The sequence below is a fragment of the Saprolegnia diclina genome (assembly GCF_000281045.1).
Source record: "Saprolegnia diclina VS20 unplaced genomic scaffold supercont1.97, whole genome shotgun sequence".
Classification (NCBI taxonomy): domain Eukaryota; phylum Oomycota; class Saprolegniomycetes; order Saprolegniales; family Saprolegniaceae; genus Saprolegnia; species Saprolegnia diclina.
In genome coordinates this window covers 87,456-107,044 of record NW_008246164.1, presented here as the reverse complement: position 1 = coordinate 107,044, position 19,589 = coordinate 87,456, and the positions used below count along the sequence as shown (strand labels likewise).

The following is a 19,589-nucleotide window of genomic DNA, read 5'->3' as shown; positions in this document are numbered from 1 at the left end:
CGCCCGCAAACGGCAATGACACATTCCTAATCGACCATGGACGATGTAGCACGCTTGGTAACGTTATAGCTTTGCAGTTGGCCCTCAAGCAGCTTTGAACTCGCAGCTTCTATTGCAGTCGAATAGGAAAGCTAGCAGATTGTACTGTAGTAGATAAAGTAGCTTACGGGCTTGCTAGATTCATCGCCACGTACGGTCCTATGGCGCGGCTTCGTGGGTCATTTTCGTGCCTGTAGACTCTAAGCTTAGGGCATGCGGCTCTTGGGTCCTTACTGGTTGGTAGCCGTTGGACACTAGTTCCAGTGGCAGGCACAACAACGACAACCATATCTCGACAGCCACATTTTAGTGTATTGTACTAGACCAGTAGGCGGTAGCGCGACCGACACCTTTCACACGACAAAGTACTCTTGGCTAAATTGCGTCTGCATGATCATCCCTTGTAGCATCATCGTGGCTCGCAAACGAGATTTCCGTGGGCGTCAACAGCGAGCGTACCACCAACGCGTACACTATTTCGTGTCGCTTTGCGGTAGAGGTACGGGATGTACGGTGTGTACGGGAACGCCGGCCGCAGCCATCGGCGTGGTCTCTCATTTCCGAACTTTCTGGTTGCGCCCGATGGCGATCTTGAACGAGTCGCACGCCCGTCAGCGCCAGGCGTCGCTGCAGCACCTCCACCACCACAGTAGCAATAGCACGGCGCCGATGCACCCGCAGCTCTTCTTGCACGCGCAGATGCTGCCGCCGCCCGCGCTCTCGGCCTCGACGTCGCTCTCGTCGCTGCCGCCGACCGAGGCCAAAGGCAGCAACAAGCAGCACATTTCGCCCAAGTGCCCCAAGGACACGAAGAAGGCCAAGGTTTCGCGCGAGCGCCAGCTCAAGATCAACGCAGCGAGCCGGAAATGCCGGCGAAAGCAAAAGGTCGAGCTGCATTTCTTGCGCGCTCATGTTGTGGACCTCCGGAAGGCCATGGCCGACCACGGCAAGGCCTGCGCGAGCCTCGACACGTCGCTCCTCGACCGCACCGAGTCGACGATCGAGGAGCTCACAAGCGTCCGCGTGGTCAAGGACGACCCGAACTCGTCGGACGACGAGCGCGGCAACATGACGGACGAGCCGTCGCCGTTTGCCGACGGGCGCACGCACCAAGAGCTTACGACGATCGGGTCGTACATCCTCATGAACGTCAACCTCGAGTCCAAGTCGTTTTCGCCCGACTCGATCTCGTGCCTGCCCATCCACATGGACGGGTGGATGATCCGCCTCAGCATCACGGAGCGCAGCTACGCGTTCTACAACGAAAAGTTCTTTCCGTGCAACACGCGGGACCTCTTTGACTTTATCTGGGAAGCGTCGCTCCAGGAGACGACGCCGGACGCGCAAAGCGCCGACCTCTGCAAGGTCACGTCGCTCACCCCGGACATGGCCTTTGTCGTCTCCAAGACGATCGGCCGCTGGTCGCTCCAGGTCCACGGCGTGCCGAACGTCAGCTACAACTCGATCGTCGCACGCACCTCGGACGGCGAGCGCCACATGGTCTGTCAGCAATCGGTCCTTGGCCCGTCGGACTTTAGCGATCCGTCGGTCGAGCCATGGCTCTTCAAGCGCTGGGTGGTGTTCCGGCCCGTCGTCCAAGACGGCGTCGTCGGTACGCTTGTCGAAGCCTACCGGAGTGCGAGCTACGCGTCCGGTCGGCGTCTCTACTCGGAGACCAACACGTACGACAGCTTTTGCGAGCACATTATCCGCCGGTACGCCGAGTCGAATGCGGTCTTGGACCGCAAGATGGCCATGGACGTGCGCTTTGCCCATCTCCCGCTCAACGAAAACACCATGTTTATGTACGACACCATGTCGGAACGCATGGTCAAGGACTTCTTATTGCTCTAAGATGCACGTCGCCTCTAGGGGTAGGGGCCTATTTATCTTTGTAACCACTCTTTTGTGTTGTGTGTTGCTGTCTCCCGATTCGGAGCTACGATTCGCCGGCGTTGACTCATGTCCACTCCGAAACTGCGCTTGACGGACGCCATTCTAGAACCCAACAAGGTAGAGACGCCGCATGCAAGGTGGTCCTCCTCTCCTTGTTGCTGGTGTGGCATCATTCGCCGACGCCGCTGTCCCAATGCAATAGTTTGACACTGCAATCGCCCATGTAGCGAGGTGTCGACCAAGAAGGAAGCATCCGTGGACGCGTGGATGAGTACTTGGGGTAGGAATCATAGTAGCTTGAGGTTGTGTCGGGTGCACGGAGAAGCATCTGCCTCGTCTCTTTGGCGTTGCATTGCGCAAACGCCGGCTTCAACAACTACAAGTAGGAGAGGTGGAAGCACTTGGCGTCGAGGCCGCCAACGTTGACGGTCGCTTGACGGTGCGCGATCCCTACAGCGATCCCACTCTATGAGCCCGTAGCGACCACTCGGTGCAATACATGTCTTGTATCGGCCGAGCTGCTTGGTGAGGAGCTCGCGCTCGGTCGTTAGCAACACGGCATGTCCGGTGCCCTTCTTCGTCACGCGGCAAAACTCGTGCAAAATCTAAACCGTATCCGCTAACCCGACCCCTCGTACGACGACAGGTACCTCGGGGTAGCTGCCATTGTTCTTGGCGTGCGACCCAATGCGCTTCCCGAACGGCATGTCGGTCACGAGCGCATCGACGAAGTCCCGGCGAATCGGGAGCCGACGACAGTCCCACTGCACCACGTCCAAGAAGAGGTTCGGGTTGGCTGCGCTCGCCAAGGCCGCGTTGTGCGCCGCGCGCTCGATCGCCGCGTCCGCATAGTCGCCTAGAGTCGCGATGGATTGATACATTGAAGCATTGATAGGTGATGCGACAGGCGGTACCGGCGATGCACACGAGCTGGCCGCTAAAGTGCTTGGCCGCCATCTCGGGGATCGTGCCGCAGCCGCACATAGGGTCGACGAGGATCGTGCTCGACTTGGGCTGGGCGAGCCGGAGCAGATTGTACGCGATCGTCGGGCGAAGCGTCGTCAGCGACAGCTGCCGGCCCGTTGCGCTCACACCGTTGCCTGTTGTCCGGATCAAGTGCTGCGAAGAGAGAGACGCCATGGACTGTACCGACGTGTTCGCCGAGCTCGTCAAAGGCCATCGTGCGCCGGAGCAGCGCGAGACCAAGGAGCACGCTGCCCGACGTGTACGGTGGCGGGTACTGCACATGCGAGAAGATCTCAACATCAAAGTCCTACGTCCCGTGGATACTTGAGCTTCTTGATCAAATGGAATACCTTGAGCTCGGGCGACAGTTGGAAGCGCCGATGCATGCCCGCCGCCAAGGCTTGCGCGAGCTCGAGCTGGCTCCGTGGCGCGACGCCGCTCAGCCGGAGTGTCACACGAAAGGTCTGCGGGCGACGCTCAAGCGTATGGAACGCTTGGTAGACGCTCAGCGCATGCTCAACGTAAGCGCGCGGCACGACGGCGGGGACATCGTGCTGGAGCTGCCCGAGGACGTGTCTACAGAGGCAGACACGATATAAACGACCACGTTGTTGCAGCTGTGGGTACGCCGAGGCGAGGACGTCACTGGCCTTGAGGAGGAGCACGTAGAGCTTCTCGATCGAGCGCAGCGAGCGAAGACGCGGCAAGGCTGCAAGCGGGATCGAAAAGACGACCTTGCCTTCGAGAAGCTCAATGTCGAATGCATCGACCTTCTCGATGAGCTCGCCGGCGGCCACGTCCTGAAAGCCACCGGGCACGGTCGCAAAGAGGCGGCAAACATTCGGGTCGACCGCCATGTCGGCCTCCTAGGCAGTGTCAGCGCTACAGTCATCGTTCGTAGTATGGTGTACTGGCAGAGGTGGTAGCTGCGGCAGCATGCGCTGAGCCCACACATCCTGCGTCGCAAGCAGCGTCCAGGATGTCGACAGAATCGCTGCGGCCGTCGGGAGGCCAATGCGGTCTTGGTGGCTCAGGATTCCACAACAGAGCGCGACAGCGGCGCCCGGCAGCGCCGTCTTGAGCCATGAGAGTCGCGCGGGAAGGGGGTGTAGTCGCTTGGGGAGAGCGACAAAGTGATGCAAGATGGCACTGGCCTTGGCGAGATGGCTCTCGAGGAGGTCGTGCTGGGCCGTGACAGGATCGATAAGACCTACAGGAGGCGTACGTTTGTGATGTAAAGGGCAGTGGCGTTTTGCCCACCGTCCGTATCGAGAAAGCGCCACCGAAGCACGAGAAGCTGTGCGCGGCCGTGGGCGTTGACATGCGGCACGACGTCGACGAGCACCTCGTCACTGTGGACGATCGCACGCTTCGCAGCGGGAAAGGCCAGCCAGGGCGCGACGACCGCTGTACGCGCGTGCATGAGACACAAGAACGTGCTGTTGAAGCATAGACGTACGCTCGAGACGCTTGGCTTCAAAGCAGACTTGAACGGGCAGCCCGGTATCGTCGTTCACAGCGGTGTGGTCCTTGTACGTGGCAAGGTCGAGGCCGCTCGTGTGGCGCACCAAGAGCGTGCAGAACGACACTAGTTGGTCCACACGCCGATATAGTGTACGTAAACGATAGACGCTATTGTCCACACGTACAGGTTTTGCCGTGGTAGCGGCGAGCGACGACGCGGCCTTGGATGCGCTCCGTCATGCACGCTTCGTTGGGTCGCGGCCCGTTTTGAATTTGAGCCAATGGCCTTGCCGATGATAGATTCGCCGCTTTTCATTGGTGCCATTATGACCAATCGTCGCAGGGATGGTTTAAACGCATTTCGCCGCCTTCCAATGGGACGTTTAAACGTATCGTTGTTTCATCCAATCCTCGCCTCGCAAGTTCAGTGCACCAATCACATCAGCGTATTTGCGTCTAAATCCAGCTCTTTTCATCCAATCCGCAGGTAGATTGGAGTTGACCAATCGCAACCATCGCACTTGGCCACCAGCACGACCAGGACGATGGCGGCGAGAGAGAAGCTCCGCGGGATCGGCGCCCGCAGCTACGACGACGCAGTCCTGTCCTTCGCGCCCGTGCACAACGCGTACCGCAGCGTCGCCAACGGCTCCATCGAGAAGCTCTACCAGCTCCTGCCTGTGGTACGCCGACCACCTCCTATCGCCCTGGTGGCCATTCGACCATTTCGCCCATCGTAGCTGGTCGGTGCCCGCGATTACCATGGCGCCGCCTCGGTCCTGCGCTCTATTTACCGCTCGTTCAAGTCGCATCCCGATCTCTGCGTCACGGTAGGCATCGCTTTTGACCATGCGCTTGACGCTTGCGTAGACCAGTATGGAGATTCTGCGCCGACAGCCCGACGGAATCGCTGCGCTTCTGCACTACCTGCAGAGCCTCGTTGCGCTCAACGACGAGTCGATCAACGTACGTCCTCGCGCTCTCTTGTGTCGGGTGCTATCGAGAGCGTAGGCGGCGGTCATGCAGCGCGAGATCTTTCTTCTGCACCTGCTGCAAGGCAACTTGTACTTGGCATACCGCCATTTCAAGGACGACATGCAGTCGATCGTACGTGAAGCACGCTATATGATCTCCTGCACCTGCCGCTAGGAAGCATTCCGAGACGACGCGCACGTGCAGGCGGACTTTGGCATCCTCTGCTACTGGCTGCTCTTTTACGAAGACGCCGACCTCCGCGCCCAGTTTCGCGACCATAGTCTGCCCCGCAACTTGCACATCAACGAGCTCGAGACCAAAATCGGGACGGCGCTCTTGTTTCAAGAAGGCCAAATGGCGCTTCGGCGGGCGACCACCTTGTCGCCAACGTCGCCCGTCTACATGACATACTACGTCCAGGTACAGAGCTCGTTGCGGTCGTCTTGCATGCTATATACCGTTAGCTGCTGGTGATGAAGCACGAGGTTGCCCGCGCCGGCGACTTCATCGAGCACTTCTATCACCGCAACCCGCGCGAGCCGCACGCATGTCGCATGGTTTGCTGTGTTTCAACGTAGCCAGAGTGCTCACTCGATCGGCGATTAGGCCTACGGGTTCTACGTGCTGTACTACCCGACTGCGACGCATGCGCATGTCGACGTGTGCCGACGGTGCTTGTGCGAGAGGTCGTCAACAACTCATGTGGATGCTGTAGCTGGGCGCGGCTCGAACCATCGGCCGCCGAGCCACTGCAAGCGCTCGTCTCGGCCCACGCCAATGGTGACGTGTGCCACTGGCATCGCGTGACTCATGCGATCTAGGCCACGTCCCAACAGACGTACTGCGCGAGACGCTGGCGACCGCGATCGATAGCTGCGGCAGTCTCTTGTACGAAGACTTGCACGCGCAGCATGCGTTTTGGCTCTGGCAGCAGCTCGCGACGCTTCTCGGACCGGTATTCCGTCGCACCGAATCCCTCTTTGCATCATGGGTTGTAGGTGCCATCGAGCTCGACGCTGGTGGCTGCGCTTGCCCAACGCCAGTGGTGGGGCCGCGTGTACTTCAGCCCTGGATCTATCACCGGTTCGAGTCTTGGCCACGACAACAGTAACTTGGATGGCTTTGCGTAGATGCCAACATGGAGCTCAGCTTGTACAAGGCAGTCGTGGCCGCGCACATGTCCCTGGCGCCCGACTTTGTTGCTCGCGTGCTCACGCTGGCGTCTGAGTTTGGCGATGCGATGCAGCTCGTCCACGAGTCTGTTCTCCTCTCTACGAGCGGCGTCTTAGGTTCCGACTACCCACTAGGTTCGAGCTCGCCCCGATGGCGCCACCAATCAAGAAGCGCAAGGTCACCCTTGTCCGCAAGAAGGCGCCGTTTTGGCGCCCGTCGCGCGGTCAGCTGCGCATGCCCCACATCCTCGATCGCGCGACGCTGCTGTCGTCCTATAATGTTCGTGACGCACTCCACGTCAGCGAGGTAGATCTTATGTATCCGACAAGGTCGTGACAGAGATTTTGCCGTAGGTCGAAGCGAGTACGTCGGGCGCGTTTACGACGATCCCCGTACCGTCTTTTGCGCCGGCCGTCGAAGCCGACGCGCACCCACTCAACTGGCTCCTCCACAAGCGCAAGCAGCTGACGCCGCCGCATCTGGCCCACGTCGCGGCGGTCGGGACGGCGGATGCCATGCAGCCACCTATGACCCCGCACCCGAACTTGAGCCAGCGCGACTTGACCGCCCATATCCTCGAAGACACGCGACTTCGAGACCCGCTGACCGCCGACATTTTACCTCATGCGTTCAATACGCTTGCGCGGACGATAAAAGCGCTGCCGTTGGCCGGCGAAGACGACGTGCGCGAAACCTTTGTGCGCCGCTACGTACGCGTGTCACGGTCGCTTCTCGCTGAGCTCCCGATCGCGTCCAAGTACCTGCACTGGCTGCAGCAATATGTGCAAATGCACGGACTCCAGAGCAACGTCGACGGGTACGTATCCAACTACATCAGAACACTCTCCTTATAGTACTGGCTGGGGCTAGGGCCATGGCCTTTCTGCGGGCGCAAGTGCGGTCGGTCGGTGGGTCGAGCCGTGGGTTCCCGCACCCGGGTCTCGTCGCGAAGGCACTTGCGTACTTTGAAAAGAACGCGTCCGCGCTCCCGTCGCACTACAAGCAACTGCTGCTTGCGGCGCTTTTGCGCGACTACCAGCGCTACCGCATGTCGGACCTGCACCGGTTCAACGTCCGACATCAATGCCAAGCCTACTATGCAGCGCTGCGCGCAAATGCACCGGCGGACTTGCCGCACTGGCACACGTGGCTGGCCGCCGCGCAGTCCCTGCAAAGCCAGCTGTACGCCAACCCCGTCCTTGTTGACGGCGCGGTGCGCCACACGCTCTGCCATCCGTCCCTAGTACTTCCTCTATTATTCGATACCGGCGTCATGAACTCATTCGCCTGCTACTAGCCGCGACCCGAGCCTCAGTATCTGCACCACATTTCCGAGGTGCGACCGACCTTCAACGCCAGCAAAATGCCATGGCTTGTCGTAGACGGTCCTCCAGCGTGCACTGCAGGACCCGAGCGTGCACCGGTACCGCGATGCACTCCGCGAGTGGCTTGACCGCGAGTCGCCGCTCACAGATGCGCAGCTCTCGACGAAACTGCACTTGTTTTTCGATGCGTCAGCGCCGACCTTTCCGTCGGCGTCGCTGCTGCGGGCGCTCATCACGTACGAGAGAGCAAGCTTGCACTATGAACGCGCGATCGAGGTCGGCCGCGACAGTCTTTACTGGTCCCGGAAACAGGTGCCGCCGACCGGCGTCCGTGAAACCATTGTCCAAGCCACGTTGCGCGACGTGCACCACGCGTCACCGTACGACGCGTTTGTCGACGCCGCCAACGTCTTTGGCTACGTGCCCGAGACGCTCACCGCCTTTCCGTCGACGGCCGCCGTGCACGAGATGCAGCGGGCAGCGATTTCGAATGCGATCCGCACCGGTCTCGGTTTTGGCGAGGCGCCGTTGCTTGTCATGGACGACGGGGACGCCGTTGGCGAGACCGAAGAGACACCTGCCGCCAAGCGCTACACCCGGTGGCGCGCGCAGGCACTGGCGTACGTCGTCGAGCACCCCGACGCAACCGCGGACGAGCTGCTTGCCTCGTTTCCGGCGACGGACAAGCCACCGATGGCGCTGGTTGTCGACCGCATTCTGCCCTACTGCTGCAAGAAGGCGCAGCCGCTGCGATGCTCCAAGACGATCCACCAGCACCTCGACGATGCACTCTGGGTGTGCCCGTCGCTCCGCGCGCACGAGCTCTACCGGTATGTTGAGCACTGCATGGGCGGCTGCGTGCCTGGCCACGACGACGTGCGCCTCAATCGCCCCATGAAGTCGGACGCGACCAACCGCCGCTTCTACAACCTCATCGAAGTGGCCCGCGCGCGGTACCGCAGAATGCACCCGGCGCCCCGATCGTCGCCGTCGACCACCGACGTGGAGAGTGCCTTTGGCTGGCTGGACGTGCTGCCGGCGTGGGCCCAGGACTTGGACCCGCGAGGTGACATTCTCGCCGCCGTTCAGACGATCCATACGAGCCGTGACCCAACGCTGTCGAAAGATGCAGCGTGGTATCTTGTCCAAGTGCGGTACGTGGCGTCCGGTCGACGTATCCAGTTGATAGATTGATACTGTAGCGATGGGCTGCGCCCGAGTGTCGCGGACGACGCGACGCTGCCCAGCCTCCGCATCATCAAGCGTGCGGTCCGGCACGTGTCGCGCACAGCGTACCGGCGTGCGATCCGCCAGCTGCTCGACGAGACGCAGGTGCCCGATCGACCGGACGCAGCGTGGGATCAGCTCGTGCGCGCAAAGCTCGAGGCGGTGTTCGACGCTAGTCGCGCAGCGTTCCCGTCGCTACACGCGGTGGTCTATGCGCGCGTGCGCTGGCAGCAACGCCACCGGCTCTTGACGTACATTGACAAGGACGGCATGACGCCGCAGTTGCTCGTGCTTCTCCTTCGCCATGACTTTGGCGGGTTGGAGCCGCCGGTCACGATAGACCTCGTCCTCGACGTGTGGCCAGAGGCGCGCACCGCGTTCGCCGACCGCCTTGTCTACCTCGCGTAGTGTGCTAAGGTGCGACGTAATTGCAACTTGGTTTTGGAGGGACTATGGTGTCGAGAGAGATAGGGACGGAGCGTGTCGGAGGAGCCAACGTTCCTACTTACTGGGAGCGGCTCCTCGTAGGTTGACACGAGTCCAGTCGGCCTTATCGATGGCGCATCGTACATGTAGCTCGGCTTGGAAACGTCATCCTTCAGCGACAATGGGATGGCTGGTCATGATACAGCAGCATGTTGGCTGTGCTGCGCTATTCGATGGACGGCAATACCGTCAGCCCAAGTGTAGAGGTAGCTTGCCTCGGATGTCCTATGCGGTGTGGCGTCGGCAGCAGCGGTGCACCGTCAACTCGAGCCTTTGGCCGCATCTGTAGACACAGGACTCTCGCTGGGCGTCGCAACCGCGGGAATGGGGCTAGGGTCCGGTGTGTGATGGACAACTTTGTGTGTTTATATATATATGAACGTGTTTTGCGTTATGTTCATTATGACACAAAGACTTCGCATACGTAGCGCTACGCCTGAATGCGTCGGAGTTAGTCGTTGGGAGTGAGCTGCGCACAGAGCGATCCATCCACTTTGTGTTTAATGGTAATACGATTAACAGGAAATTTGCTGGCAGGTAGCGCTAGGTTGCGTGGGGGTTGACGAGGTTGGTGATCTTGGTGGTGTTCATGCGCACGGTGGCGAGGATATCGCGCGTCTTGACGTCCTTGGCCTTGTAATGCTGCGCCGTCTTCTTGTCTCGGCGTACGTACAAATGGTCGCTGCTGTTGCCACCGGGCGCTTTGCCCTTTTTGGCTTTCTTGGGCGTCGAGCTTGGCGACGACGTATTCGACGACGGGTCGTGGACAAGCGTGAGCGACATGGCGTGGTGCAACGTGGCCCGTTGCGGCTGCACGACCGACGGCAGCGCACCCGTGGACGCCGACCGCCCGCTCAACGATGGCGACTCGAGGTCCGTGCTCTGCGCCAACGACGCCTGAATGACTTGGCGGAAATGCACATTCTTGGCGCCTGTCGGGTAGAAGAGCGCCGGCGCGCCCTCCACCGCCCGCGTGATGCCCGTGTGGTTGAGGTCGGGGACGTGGATGGGCTCGACGAGGAGCTTCAGGTGCTCGCCTTGCGCCGCGTCGCCCATTGCGATGTACCGGCGCGACTGCACCGTCATGACGTCCAAGTACGGCGTATGGTCTCGCCGCTTGGGTGCATCCATGGATCCAAAACGACTCTAGGTAATTTAGTCGACTGTCGTCAAAGCTCTAGTCGACCCCAGTCAATGCCCTAGCCATTGTAGTCGAATCGAGTCGTTCAGCTGTCCCGAGATGGACACATCGCTCTAGCTATCGCTCTTGTCGGCAACTGCCCTCGGCGACAGGGCTGTGCCAATGACACGTCTCTTTGCTTCCGCAGGTGCCACGGAGGTAGGTGCAGCGCGCGATGGCGAAGTCCTTGTAAGGACGATCGGCGAGTATATTTACTCGAGCGTGACGTCGCAGTTGTAGGCAGAGGTATTAATGAAGCGCTACTCGACTTTAGCTGAGGACGGCGCCGCAATGGACGCACTTGCGTTCCGTGAGCAAGAGGCAGCAGAGGATACCGGCGGGGAAGAAGAGGATGCCGAGCACGATACCGCAGAGCGTAAATTCATTCGACTGCACGGCGTGGGCGCAGTAGCCATCGACCGTGAGCATCTGGCCGGGCATCACGACGACTTGGCCGACCATGGCCTACGTGAGCAAGGCGTGAGCTTCGTGTGGCAAAGGGCGTCGTACCGGCTGGACGACGACGTAGTCGGGGCGCGCCTGCTGAACCGGGACGCCCTGTGCGTAGTACTGCGGCTGGCCCTGGTACTGGCCTTGCGGGACCGGCACGGCCTGCGCGACCGGCGGCGGCGCCTGGTAGCCCGGGGTCTGGCCCATGGGGCCGCCACAGCGGGAGCAGAAGGCTGAGTTGGGCAGGTTCTGGTCGAACTGGCACTTGGCTACGCAGAGGCGGTGAGGTCGGCGAGGTCGCCGGCGGACCTACGGCAGTTGAGGTTGGCCATGTTGGCTTTTTCGGATTTGTCGACAAAGCTTCGACCCATGTGTCAGTTTAGGCCAATCACACGTCGCGTCATTGCTCTTTTTGGCCAATCAATGGTCAGGACGAGTGTCAGGATCAACTTTACGCGTCGCTTACAAACGGCAAGCTTAAAACTAGCCGCCTGGTTCTGCAAGTCACGCGCCGTCCTTGGCACGCGGCGGCTGTCCACATGCATTCCTGTCTATTTCTCGAACTCGGAATACATTTCTAGCATCGTGTAGTCATTTACAGACTAACTACAATGTACTGACTAACTACAATGTACTGACTAACTACAATGTATTGACTAACTACAATGTATTGACTAACTACAATGTATTGGCTAACTACAATGCATTGGCTAACTACATGGTACTAGTATTGACTAACTACAGATGTATTGGCAATAGTGCAAGACTGACAACGGCCTGAACGTCCTTCGCGTCAACTCATTTGTCGTCGCAAGGCGGCATCGTGATAACGTGGCCTCGTACGCGCCACCCAACCCACACGGCAACAACGATCTCTCTAGTAGGTCATTGACTTTAGTCGACATTCTGTGCATTCACTGTGGACTGTGTGGTCCACGATTCAGCGCAGCCCTTTGGTCAGACTTCTTCCATTTTGCTCGCTTTCGAGCTGGACAACTTCCCCATTCATCTCCCCATACACGGGCAACTGATCGCTTGAATGGCGTCCTGGTTGGTGTCGTGAAGGCTTACCGAGAGCCCCATCATCTCAATGAGACCGAGAGCTTGCTGCAGAGCAGCTCAACAGCCCTAGCATTCGTTGCTGTGGTACTTGCCGGTGAGTCAACTGTTCTCGGACAAATGTAGGTCTGCAGTCTAATCCAATATCTTCAGCGAGCGGAGCGGCTCATGCAGAGCGATCGAGCCAAGGACGGCGGCTCTGCAATCTCCGCCATCCATTCATTCGAGTCCCATAGGCTAGTACCATACTAAGAACACATATCGTACCGCCCTCTGCAGTCGTCGGAGGTGGAGAGCAGCGCTGAGACAAGGCGGTTGAGGGAACCGTGCGAGGAAGCGCGATCTTCCACCTCCCAGCGTACGTACAGTCCATCTCGTTCATTCCAATACAAACAGTGCGTGCATCAACGTATCGTACGTACAACGTACGTACATTACATCCCGTTGCCAGCCGATCGCCATGTCCATTTGCCCATTTGCGCATCATGCGCCGGCCGCTGCCCTCGACGACGGAGCTCGTGAGCAAGCACCACGACGTACTGTACGACGTCGGTAGCGCCATGCACCACGGCAAGCGCCTCGTACACCTGCGCCATGCCCTCACGAAACCTCATGGCGCAACCTAGGCGCTGCGCTTCAGCACCACGGGCGAAGCCACGTACGAAGAGTACTCGCGCACGGACGTGCTCAAGCTCGTGCAGGCCGCGGCCGCCGGCGTCGTCGCACCCACCCCCCGCACTGCGAACCGCATCGATATCCCGGTACGTACTGCTTGTTGCTAGCCTTTGTCTCCTCTCTCCGCGTCGCTGACCACCAAAATAGAAAGTGCACATGCGGGACTTGCGCAAGCTCGACAACGTCTTTGCCGTCTCAAACGAGCCGTCGCTGGTCGTGCGGCAGCAGGCCATCCTTGTCAACGCCGGTGCGTCGCTCTTCCGCATCGTACGACGCAGTAAACATGGTGGGTAGATCCGGTCCGAGCGGTCATTACGCGCGAGAGCTGCCTCGTCTTCTTGCCGGACGGCGCCGACAGCCTCGTGTCGCTCCTGAAAGGCTGCTTTACCGAGCAGATTGTGTATACGCAATCGATCGCATTTGAGTTCGCGTGCGTCGCTGGCGAGTCGATCCCATCAGATCTTATGGAGGCGCATAGGGCTCTCGAAGCCGTGCTCCAGACGCTGTGCAAGGTCGTCTCGAGCGACTGCGAGAAAGTGCTGCCGGTCGCCAAGACCTCGGTGGACCGTATGGCCCGCGATGACCTTCCCATGGGCGACATGGAAGCCCTTCGGTCGCTCAAGAATGCCCTGCACGAGCTCGACACGCAGGTCAACGGCATGCGGCGCATGCTCATGGAGATTCTCGAGAACGAGGAAGACTTGCACATGCTCTATTTGACCAAGGTAGACAACATGTTCCTACAGTATGGAGAGAGCGACTATGGTTTTGTGTGCTAGATTTTCGCCGAGCCAGCCGTGGCGTCGGACCTCTTGAGCTTTGACACGGAAGACGCCGAGTCGCTTTTGGAAGTTTACCTGCAGGTATTCTACTTATTTTTGTGGTTTTTTGGGCTTGAAATTTTGGGCTCCTATTTTGTAGGACATTTACGCGACCCAAACCCGCGTGTCGCTCATGCTCAACAACATTCGAAACACCGAGTCGATGGTCATGCTGCGACTGGATACGAAGCGAAACTACCTCTTGACAGTCGACTTGACGCTGACGCTGTGGACGACGATGCTCACGGTCCCGACGTTCATCGTCGGCGGGTTTGGCATGAACCTCGACTCGACGACGCAGCAGACACCCTACATGTTTTGGATCGTCTTTGGATTCTGCGTCCTCTTCCCGATCACGTCCGTGTACCTCGTCAAGCGGTTCCTCGAGCAACGTGGCATCAACATGAGCTGGAAGTCGGGCTAGTATACATGGCCATCCATCCAGTTTTGATTTTTGCTGCATAATAGACACTGCTGCCTGCAGTATATCATGTAAACCTCTTGTGGGGACTTCAAATCGACCATACAAAGCATATTACAAACGATGCACCGGGTTAAGGTAGGTGTAGGGGACGTGAACTGCTTCGGAATGCAGGGGCGTCGCTGGACAGCCAAAAGCTCGACGCAAGACGCCAGTTCTTGACACCGAGAATGTCCACCGTCGCCTGCCACTGCCATAGCACGAGCATCACCCTCGCCTGAAGCGTAGCAGCTGCAAAACTCACGGATAGGGTCCATCGCGCGGCTGATTGACGAAGGGTTTTGCCAGGAATTGAACCGAGTTATGGAGCTGCCATGGCACGCTCAGCCAAACGACGAGTGTATGTACAGTCGTCGAAGAGCCACACGTTGACGTACATCACAGTGGCGAGTTAGCCATATGACACTCTCTGGGTCGAAGGGACCCTCGGCTCGGATGCATCATTTGCTTTTTGTGGTACATTCAGCACCGTCCCAAGACAACCGCCACGCCAATATCTCAAGTTCAAGTCGACAAGTACGTCGTCAGACTGTAGGATGAAAAGGTCGATAGCTTAGCCGACTTTGCCCAGCCTTGGTGGCATATCATTCCTACTCTAGACATGGCCACATCCATTCGGAGGTAGATTTGAGACAGTGGAAATACTAAGGGCGTTTCGCGCTTGCACGAACCGAACCCGACTCTTCAAGACGGCGGTTCAGCAAAACCAACGACTTTGCAGCAGCGCCTAGTCGTCGCGTGGCGATCTCGGCTGCACCCGAGATGCAGCGATAATGCAGGCCTCCAAAAGCAGAAAACTCGTGTCATAGAGAATGTCTCATCTCTTGGTTAATCAAATCGTGTCTTGCGGACAACGTGAGAACTGAGGGTTATATCCCTTGGTGAGAACCGTCAAGGTCGTTTCGATTTTTTTCAAAAGGCACACTCCCAATGTCGGTGACGGTGCAGTCCAAGTCGACTGCGCCTGCCAAGGTCGCGCCGGCGTCGCGAAAGATTTACCTCTACTGTGAGGGCCCCGCGTGCAGCTACGCCTGGGCTCAAGACGCGATCGAGAACGTCGAGACCATGCACCATGTGTTTATACGCGTATCGGGCGTGCTCCACGTGTCGTACTTGTGCGCTGGTTGCCACGCGACTCTGACGGACGACGAGAAGCGCAATGTGCCTCTCTTCAACGACAACTTGGTCAACACGATGAGCCTTGCGCGCCTCAAGCGCCTCGATAGCTACCACGTCCTCTTGACCAACGTCAAGACGTACCTGTTGCCGCTTGCCGGCATTGTGCTCTTCTTGCCGATCCTGGGGCCGCTGCTCGCGTTCGGGTGCCGTAAGCTGCCAGCGCGCCTTCTCGAGCTCTGGCCGCACCTGCCAAAACGCCACGTGTGTCTCACGTTTCTCTTGCTCTCCGCCACGTATGTGGGCATTGCGCTTTGCTTTCCGTTTACGAGCCAATGTGTCTTCTGGGCTCTTCTCGAAGGGTACAGCGTTCTCTTCAGTCTCGTCAACCTTCTGGCCCACACCACCATCAACGGCTACGTCAACGCGTCAGGTAGCCTCGACACCAACCGCAACCCGCTCATTAAGCTCCAGTACGCCATGTTCCGCATTATCTGCAGCGGTGGTGTCCCCGTGGTCGGGCTCCTCGAATTGCTTGTGCTTATTAGCACACCGCCTCTCGCAACCGTCGTTTATTCAAGCTCCAAGCGCCTCTCGGACCCCACGGATCTGAACGCGCTCTCACTCCTCGATCCGACGACGCAGGAGCCGATCGACCCGAGTTACCTCCCCGGTGCCTTTGTTTCGCGCCCGATCCAGCGCCGGATTGTAGATATCATGGGCTGGCGACGCTTCACCCTTTTGCTTGGGCTTCTCGCGTCGGTCGCCATCAACGGGGTCCTCACCGCGTCGTGGGTTGGCGGCATCTTTCCGAGTTTTGATTTTATCGTGCCGGGGGCGTATGCTCTTGTGAGTTCGCCAACAAACGCCATGTACGGGATGTCGGGTGAGCTCGCTACCCGCAGCTGTGCGTCGACAGCGAACGGGCTCTCAACGACGACATCGAGTGCTGTGTGGAACTTGGGATTTGACCCGGCGCCGACGGTGGACATTGGTCTGCCGCTCGTGATCCTTTTTTTTTACAATGAGCAACAAGAGCCCGTGCCGTTTACGATCGAGGCGGCGTGGAACATCCGGCTCGTCAACCAAAGCGGGAATAGCGCGATGTTCTACCCGCTTGCGAACGAAGCATTTTTCAGCTTGCGCGCCGACTTTGACGGCGACTGCACGGCCGTGCGTGCGCTCCACCCGGTCGCCACCGTCTATTATGGGACGTCGTCGCTGCAAATGTACGTGGCGGCCCAGACGCTCGACTATGCGATGGTGCTCTTCCCGCTCTTTCTCTTGTTCAAGCAGATTGCGCAATGTGGCGTCTTTAGCGCGTGCATCGGCGGTCTCTCGGGTCGCATTTGGGCGCTTTGGATCAAATTCGACTCGATTTCGACTGTCGGACTCTACCCCCACTTTGGCAATACCCCGCTTCCTGTCGACCTGACGTGCCGCACCAACCTCGTAGCGTGGATGGCTGTTCGGCGCAGCGTCATTGGGGCCACGCAAGTCTTTACGAGTTTTGTCAAGCCCATGTTGTCGCTTGCTCTACTGCAACTCGCGATTGCGTTTGGGGGGCTCCTTGTCTATGCGCTGACGGGGACCGGGCCGATGCCAACGTACTTTTTGCTCGTGCTTGCCCTTGTGAGCTCGGTCTCGACGCTCGTGTTTCTATATCCGCTCTCTGAGGCAATGGAGATCCAAGCGAGTCACGGCGATATGCTACGAGAAGTGCAATTGCAGTACCTCCTCAAGCAAGGCGCCGACAAGACCGATGCTGGCGTCGGCGATCTTCTCTCGGTCTATGTGGATGTCATCGACAACCACGACGACCGGATCACGTTTTGGGGCACCGAGACGTCCAAAGACAAGCTGCAAGGACTCATTGTGACGCTCGCGTCTGGCCTCTCGTTCATTGGCTCCAAGACCGTGCAGTACGAGTGGTCCACGCTCAACCCGCACTACATTGGCAACAACATTCCCCAGTTGTAAAGACGCTTACTGTCGTTTGCTCTGTGAATTTCGAAATTGTCTATAATCCATTTCGCATCTATATAACTATAAAAATGATAATATTGAAACGTTGGAGTATGGCATATGCATGCCAGAGCACAATGCTTTCCATTACCCACGAGAATTTGGTGAATCTGGCGGCTCATTTCTTGCACTTATTGTCGACGGCGAGGACAACTACGCAGCTCAACTGTCGCCGCACGCCATGCGACGAGTGTGTTGACAGGTTGACTGCGCAGTTCCAGCGTTTTGACGTGGCAGCACGCAATGGCCAATCCGCGCGCTTCCCACAAAAAGATCGCCAGTTGGGTCCAACACGATGTGATTGGTCGAAACCAATTGATTTTTCGATATTGCGCCAATCCGAGAAGAGCGCTGCCGCCCCGAGCTCATTCGAGATCTCGCCAGCAACTGCGCAGACGATGGAGACCAAGACGTTCGCGCGGCTCTTCGACGGCCTCGCAGCCGCGCCATGGGTCCATGGAAGCCTTCCGCATGCTGTCCCCTTCTCCCGGCGGGTGCATGGACGCATGCTCGTCTGGCCGCGGGACATGGACGCGTTCGCGGGCGGAACGATTCCGGCAGCGGACCTTCCTCCCGATGAGGTCACTGCCACGACGGCAACCGCATGGATCAAGCACCGTCTACTGCCCGACGATGGCTTCTACCTCGAGCTCGCGCATGGCGCGATCGACCGGCAGGGCCGCGTCGACGTGCTCCTTCCGATGGACCGGCCGGCCGGGTGCTTTGGAACGCTCGTCGTCTTCCCTTCGTCGACTTGCATGGGAGGGGCCATCACGGTGGCACACGAGAACCGTACGACTGTCTTTACCCCTCCTGCTGGAGCGTCGAGCTTCCTCGCCTTCTACAACTCTTGCACCGTTAACGTCAGCCCCCTCGTTGGGACTCGGGCCATTCTCATCTACCACGTGGTATACTTGGGTCCGACGGACCGCGATCGCTTCGTTCCAATCGCTGCCGCGCCGCTCATCGCGCGCTTGAAGAAGGCGGCTGCGAGCGCGAACCAGGACTCTGCAGTGTACGCATTCAAGTGGCGGACGCGGTACGGACCCGAATTGGACTTTTCGGCGCTCGAGCCCCACGACGCAGCCATCGTGGACGCCCTCTGTGCGACGGAAGCGTACGACGTCGCGCTCGTCCGCGTGACCGTCCAAGGCCGCCCGGCCAATGCTGTCGATGCCTCCGAAGAGCAGATGGGGCTCGAGCTCATGACCCAGAGCTTCGAAGAGGCCGACGAGCGGTACGAGATCCTATCGGAGGTCCAGCACATGGCCGGAATCGCCTTCGTGCGCATGGGGTTTGCCGGCCCTGCGATCACGATCGTCTCTGCACTCTACCACCCGGCGTGCAACGTACCCGCCGAGTTGAGCCTCGCCAAGATCCAACTGACCGACTTTGTGGGCTCGCGGACTATGGTTGTCCTGGCTCGTGGCGGGTCGCCGTTCCTCATTTTTTGGCCCAAGCGCCATCGCGCGCGACTACTCGGTTTCGAGCGCTGCATGCAGCTGCTGTGGTCCTCGGTCGCCGATGGTTGCAACATGAACAGCATCGATGCGACCGTGTCTTGTATGGCGCGAGGGGCCATGGAAATGCTGCTTGCGGGTCGCCATGCGCTTCCAGGGCTTCAACGCGCCGAGCCCGACAGCCATCAGATGTGCAGCTTCCTCGCGGACCTCGGGGACATTGCACTCATCGCTGCGTTCATCAACACGTACGCAAACGTCAAGAAGCACGCATCGTGGCTCTTCGACATGCTCGATCGACTTGGCTGGGAGGCGCTGCGCGTCGCCGTGCTCTGGCGTCTCCGCTCGAGCCGCCTCGAGGAAGCTCTCTCGTTTCTCGGGACATTGATCGAAGACAACCAATTGCGGCTACGCCAGCCGTTCGCCGTCGAGTTTCTCAAGGAAATGTGGGCCACGGTGCGTCCGACCAGCTTCTTTCAGCTTGCTTGCATCGAAGCGTGCCCAGCAACGCTCGTTCACGGACTCCGTATCGAGTCGTGTATCGTCAGCGCATCGAATGACAACGTCGTCGGTCCGTACTTGCGTCTCTGCTTGCCGAACAGTCTCATTGCGCACATCGATGCGTTTTTGTATCCGGCGACGCTCCTTGACATCGTCACGGCGACCCCCCACGTCTTTGACCCGGTCGAGGTCGTCGCCAAGGCCATTGTGCAGCTGTGCAACGAGGAGCTCTCCGTCTCGCTGCGGCCGTACATTGCGCTGGTGCCACCG

General features: G+C 59.1%; 8 protein-coding genes across 8 annotated transcripts in view; 5 read left to right on the top strand and 3 right to left on the bottom strand.

The window, feature by feature from the left end:
* The first annotated feature begins 606 nt into the window (after positions 1-606).
* SDRG_15642 (hypothetical protein) lies at positions 607-1,958 on the top strand. The gene has a single exon (XM_008621821.1). It carries the CDS (start codon positions 622-624, stop codon positions 1,891-1,893), a length of 1,272 nt encoding a protein of 423 aa, XP_008620043.1. The 5' UTR covers positions 607-621; the 3' UTR covers positions 1,894-1,958.
* Positions 1,959-2,311: 353 nt separating this feature from the next.
* SDRG_15641 (hypothetical protein) lies at positions 2,312-4,605 on the bottom strand (the record flags this gene model as incomplete). Its single annotated transcript, XM_008621820.1, has 11 exons — positions 2,312-2,385; positions 2,435-2,540; positions 2,586-2,791; positions 2,850-3,035; positions 3,085-3,208; positions 3,252-3,477; positions 3,529-3,767; positions 3,813-4,111; positions 4,162-4,308; positions 4,361-4,489; positions 4,551-4,605. 11 exons carry the CDS (start codon positions 4,603-4,605, stop codon positions 2,312-2,314), a joined length of 1,791 nt encoding a protein of 596 aa, XP_008620042.1.
* Positions 4,606-4,880: 275 nt separating this feature from the next.
* On the top strand, positions 4,881-9,532 carry SDRG_15640 (hypothetical protein). Its single transcript, XM_008621819.1, has 17 exons — positions 4,881-5,048; positions 5,106-5,195; positions 5,236-5,331; positions 5,377-5,472; positions 5,515-5,760; positions 5,805-5,897; positions 5,947-6,011; positions 6,056-6,120; positions 6,162-6,295; positions 6,339-6,423; positions 6,471-6,597; positions 6,648-6,819; positions 6,867-7,330; positions 7,384-7,756; positions 7,811-7,849; positions 7,896-8,992; positions 9,041-9,532. The coding sequence occupies exons 1-17, from the start codon at positions 4,911-4,913 to the stop codon at positions 9,471-9,473; spliced, it is 3,813 nt and encodes a 1,270-aa protein (XP_008620041.1). The 5' UTR covers positions 4,881-4,910; the 3' UTR covers positions 9,474-9,532.
* Positions 9,533-10,094: 562 nt separating this feature from the next.
* SDRG_15639 (hypothetical protein) lies at positions 10,095-10,682 on the bottom strand (the record flags this gene model as incomplete). The annotated part of the gene is made up of 1 exon (XM_008621818.1): positions 10,095-10,682. One exon carries the CDS (start codon positions 10,680-10,682, stop codon positions 10,095-10,097), a length of 588 nt encoding a protein of 195 aa, XP_008620040.1.
* Positions 10,683-11,001: 319 nt separating this feature from the next.
* Positions 11,002-11,513, bottom strand: SDRG_15638 (hypothetical protein; the record flags this gene model as incomplete). The annotated part of the gene is made up of 3 exons (XM_008621817.1): positions 11,002-11,196; positions 11,242-11,450; positions 11,495-11,513. The coding sequence occupies 3 exons, from the start codon at positions 11,511-11,513 to the stop codon at positions 11,002-11,004; spliced, it is 423 nt and encodes a 140-aa protein (XP_008620039.1).
* A 1,212-nt stretch (positions 11,514-12,725) lies between these two features.
* Positions 12,726-14,160, top strand: SDRG_15637 (hypothetical protein; the record flags this gene model as incomplete). The annotated part of the gene is made up of 7 exons (XM_008621816.1): positions 12,726-12,821; positions 12,867-13,001; positions 13,063-13,162; positions 13,210-13,345; positions 13,394-13,640; positions 13,695-13,778; positions 13,837-14,160. The coding sequence occupies 7 exons, from the start codon at positions 12,726-12,728 to the stop codon at positions 14,158-14,160; spliced, it is 1,122 nt and encodes a 373-aa protein (XP_008620038.1).
* Positions 14,161-14,947: 787 nt separating this feature from the next.
* Positions 14,948-17,444, top strand: SDRG_15636 (hypothetical protein). The gene has a single exon (XM_008621815.1). The coding sequence runs from the start codon at positions 15,148-15,150 to the stop codon at positions 17,311-17,313; it is 2,166 nt and encodes a 721-aa protein (XP_008620037.1). The 5' UTR covers positions 14,948-15,147; the 3' UTR covers positions 17,314-17,444.
* A 292-nt stretch (positions 17,445-17,736) lies between these two features.
* The window catches only part of SDRG_15635 (hypothetical protein), a gene marked incomplete at its 3' end in the record, with an annotated part of 3,015 nt that continues 1,162 nt past the window's right edge, over positions 17,737-19,589 (top strand). The window contains exon 1 of the mRNA XM_008621814.1: positions 17,737-19,580. Within this exon, the coding sequence (XP_008620036.1) occupies positions 17,757-19,580 (1,824 nt within the window). The 5' untranslated portion in view covers positions 17,737-17,756. The remainder of the gene's footprint in view (positions 19,581-19,589) is intronic.

Coding starts and splice junctions, on each gene's coding strand:
- SDRG_15640 (XM_008621819.1), top strand. CDS start 4,911: ATGGCGGCGAGAGAGAAGCTCCGCGGGATCGGCGCCCGCAGCTACGAC. Junction 5,196..5,235: donor ATCCCGATCTCTGCGTCACG/GTAGGCATCGCT, acceptor ACGCTTGCGTAG/ACCAGTATGGAGATTCTGCG. Junction 7,757..7,810: donor CGCTCTGCCATCCGTCCCTA/GTACTTCCTCTA, acceptor GCCTGCTACTAG/CCGCGACCCGAGCCTCAGTA.
- SDRG_15642 (XM_008621821.1), top strand. CDS start 622: ATGGCGATCTTGAACGAGTCGCACGCCCGTCAGCGCCAGGCGTCGCTG.
- SDRG_15636 (XM_008621815.1), top strand. CDS start 15,148: ATGTCGGTGACGGTGCAGTCCAAGTCGACTGCGCCTGCCAAGGTCGCG.